Consider the following 3888-nt stretch of genomic DNA (forward strand, 5'->3'; position numbering starts at 1 on the left):
CAAATGTAACACACGGATTTTCCTTTTTCTTCTTTCTATCACCTTCGAAGCCCTTCTTTTTCTCTTGACTACCTCCCTACCGTACTATCCATCGCTTTTGCATAAACTTGGAAAATTTGTAGAATTTCGTTCGTTCGACGTTCTCGAAAGCGCCTTATCGTATTCCCTGTGGTATTTCACCGATCCGAAAGTGGATTTACGTAGAACTTGTTTCAGTTACAACGATAACATAAGACCGCAAGGAAACGGAATAACCATGTCAAGTGTATTGCGATACGAATAAAACGTCATTTTTTTCAACTGTCGAGCTGTACTATCGAAACAATGCGTTTTGTTTTCTTTTTTTTTTTTTTCGTTTTGCTACCCTTAGATCATTCCTTGAACATTTATCCTTGATTAATAAATAGCAATTTAAATAAATAAATATATTGGATATATTAAGCGATGATAAACTAATACGAATTATAATGATAATTCGTCGAAAGATTTTCTTTGTTAGTTGGTATGACGAATTTTTTTTTCTTTTTTTTTTTTCCTTGAGAACTCGATCAATAAACATTTCATAAATATTTACTTGGGCCACTATATATTTCAAATAGATCGTGGATGTTAAATTTGTGTAAAGAAGATATTAATCAAATATTCACTTTATACCGGGCATAGCATTCCGTTTTCCAAGATGCTGCAATATGAATAAGTTTTCTTTTCCGTATATATGCTATGAGAAGTGGGATGGTAGGAAAAAGAGAAAGAATGAGAAAAGTGGTAGTGGCGGAGGGGAGAGGAGTAGAGGAGCTTATCCGAACCATAGTAAAAATATTCCATATTTCAGTCTCTCAGCAAGCATCGAAGCAGAGCTGGAAGAAAACCGATAGAGAAATGGAACGCGTGTGTCGGATAAACGTGAGATTCTTTTGAGAACGCAATGCTTGTAATACGGAAACTATAAATATGGCTACCGCCATGTGTTAAATGTTCTCTATTTCTATCTCTATCTCTCTTTCATTTCGAAAACCGTATCCCAGTTATAATGGCGAAAAGTTTTGCTCGATGAATTGTGACACCCACAATTTGACACTTTTTTCTTTCTTTATTTTTTTATCTCACTCTTTCTTCTCCCTTCTCTTGCCTCCTTTGTCTTTCACATTTCCTGTCGAGATTTTCTAAGTAAAACGATAATGTTGAACGTAGTTGCTATGTTGTATACAAGTATGTTCCCATGTACGTTCTTATGACACTTAACCATGCCACTCTATTTAAACATTTTTTAGTTGTAATGGTGTTACCTTTCTCTTTTTTTTTTTCTTTTTTTTCTTTCCTTCTCCTTTTTCCTCCTTTTCCTTTTCTCGAGCTACGTCACATATTACTACGTATGTATATAAGCGATAACGTTTATTACGCACATCTATTATACTTTTTCACGAGGAAATAAAAAAGTAATGTTTGACATTATATTATAGGTATATTTCTTATCTTCGCTTCTCACGTTATATATTTATTACGTTAATAATTAATATCGCGTTTATCTATCACAGTCTTCGAAAATTTTCTTTTTTTTTGTCAATGCAGATACCTAAATTAACAAAAAAAATACAAAGAGAATTTTTCGGAAATAATCTTCGATGAATTTCATTTAACTGTTCTCTTTCATTTCAGTTTTATCGAATTTATGGAAAACTTGCGACAGATCTTTTTTTCTCTCATGCTATTAATGCTTTCGGTGGTAGCTAATAGCTCTCAGAATTGCAGATTTCTCGTTGTTCTTATATTCATTATACTATCATATATATCTATCCTCTTTCAACGTTGTTTATCATAGTAGGCAAACAAGTATGGTTGACTCTCAAAGAAGAAGGCTCATATTGAATTTCTTTCTTTTTTTTAATTTTTCTCTCTTCATCCACGATCTTTCATAATATCGTTATTTTCCTTTCTCTATCCTTTACTTCTTCACGTTATCATTTTCTTTATCATTTTATCGTTCTCGTTCTAATAAATTACACTGCACGATAAATGAATTTTTTTCTCTTTTTTTTTTTCTTTTTATTAAACATATTTTTTCTTTAAACGAATCTTTCTTCAAGGATGAATAGATTATATAAGCTGTCTGGACTAATCATACTTATTACCGTTTAACTTCAGTACAGAATGAATTATAAGATAACATCATTTCCGAAGAGAACAACAATTTTCGCCCAGGCTGCTGGCTTCAAGGTCGCGTGGGAGTTACCCACAAGCAACTTCTTGGACAATCGTGTCGGCAGATCCCTTTCTGACGTCCACGAGTCCGCGAAGCTCGTTTACGAGAGGTAATAAATACTTAAATAGCGAGTTAATAATGGAAAGGACGACTCACCGATTCTAGGATCACGTGGCCTCGAATCGAGAACATCGGAAGAGGAAATTTCAGGTCGAAAATGTAAGATAAAGGGAGACAAAGAGATAAAGAGAGAGAGAAAGAGAGAGAGAGAGAGAGAGAGAAGGTCAAGAGAAGGATGAAAACCAAAGAGGCCGGATTTCTGGTCGCTCTCTCCTAAGATTTCCGTAGTAGGAGGCTTAAAGATTGCCCAGTACAATCTCGTCCTCGAGAAACCTACCCTCCTAGTCTTCTACTTGATCCTTCGAATGTCGAAGTACGATAAAATTCTTCTCCTTGACTCCCTTCTATTTTCCCTTCTAGCCCTTCCTTTTTCCCTTTTTCCCTTTCAACCGATTAAATTATCTTAAATAGAATGTAAAATTGCAATGTTACTCGTAGTATCGTTATCTTGATCAATACATCGTATTTAGCCTATTTACTTTTCGAGAGACAACATTTCTTTATTACGAATAATAATAATGGATCATTTTGCAATATGAAACTCTACGTTTTAATATGACTTGCAATGGATTTGTTAGTTTTTGAAAAAAAAAAAAATAAATAAAGATTGAATAAGTAAAAGCTTATGTATGTCGAAATACATCGAGGTACAATTTCCAATATTATTACTTAATCGTCAATAATCCAATATTTGTATCAATATTTCCAATACTCCATACAAATTAATGACAAGTAGAGAAATAATATATAAAATATTGGGAGTGGATTTATTAATATTGGCGAATCTTTTGAAAACCAAATTTTATTTTCGAAAGATTATTTTTAAGAACGAGAATTAATTATAATAAAATTCAAACATTGACGTTTTTTCCCTCTTTTCATTTTCTTCTTTTTGCGCAAACACGGAAATTTTTTCAGTCATGGTTTCGATGGACACTCCTGTCTTCTGAAAAACATCTGTCACATTCTCGAGTACGTAAAATGGAAGGATGGCGTTATGGCGAAGATATTGAAATTATTCGTCGGGTAAGCGCTTTGCATATTAATATCAATTACATGTCTCCGATATTAATCATGTTCCGTTTTCAGGCCATACATTAATAATGACACGTCGACCGATGCATCGCCAGATTTCTGTCGCGTTCACCTCGAAAATTGTCCATTAGAGTTTCAAGGGGTCAATGCTTTTTCAGAGAGAACTTCCGAACCTTCATCACATAATTGAAGATGAAGAGAATATTATATCTAATTTTACTCAACGTTCTTATTAAAAAGATAGATTTCGATCTACGGTTATTTTTCGTTCAATATAAAAATTTAGGTATAAATAGATGAAGTTATTATCATATACTATTATATTATATATATACATTATATAATATATAATATATATTTATATGTGTATATATTTTTTCTTTTATGATATATTTGTAAAATGTGCTGAATAAATGTATGAAATTTAATATCAATATTTAAAGAATTTTAATACACATGCGTCGTTGTTATACGATCGTTGAAATAAAAATTACAAAATTTTATTTTAACGAATGTTAAAACAATAATAATTT

The 3888-nt window shown here is 32.2% G+C and overlaps 1 protein-coding gene across 1 annotated transcript; it reads left to right on the forward strand.

Moving 5' to 3' along the window:
- Window positions 1–2148: 2148 nt before the first annotated feature.
- Window positions 2149–3545, forward strand: LOC118449587 (uncharacterized). The gene is made up of 3 exons (XM_035884355.2): window positions 2149–2309; window positions 3239–3346; window positions 3410–3545. Exons 1-3 carry the CDS (start codon window positions 2149–2151, stop codon window positions 3543–3545), a joined length of 405 nt encoding a protein of 134 aa, XP_035740248.2.
- The last annotated feature ends 343 nt before the right edge of the window (window positions 3546–3888 follow it).

This window comes from Vespa mandarinia, chromosome 12 (genome assembly GCF_050613455.1).
Source record: "Vespa mandarinia isolate Hongniang chromosome 12, ASM5061345v1, whole genome shotgun sequence".
Classification (NCBI taxonomy): domain Eukaryota; kingdom Metazoa; phylum Arthropoda; class Insecta; order Hymenoptera; family Vespidae; genus Vespa; species Vespa mandarinia.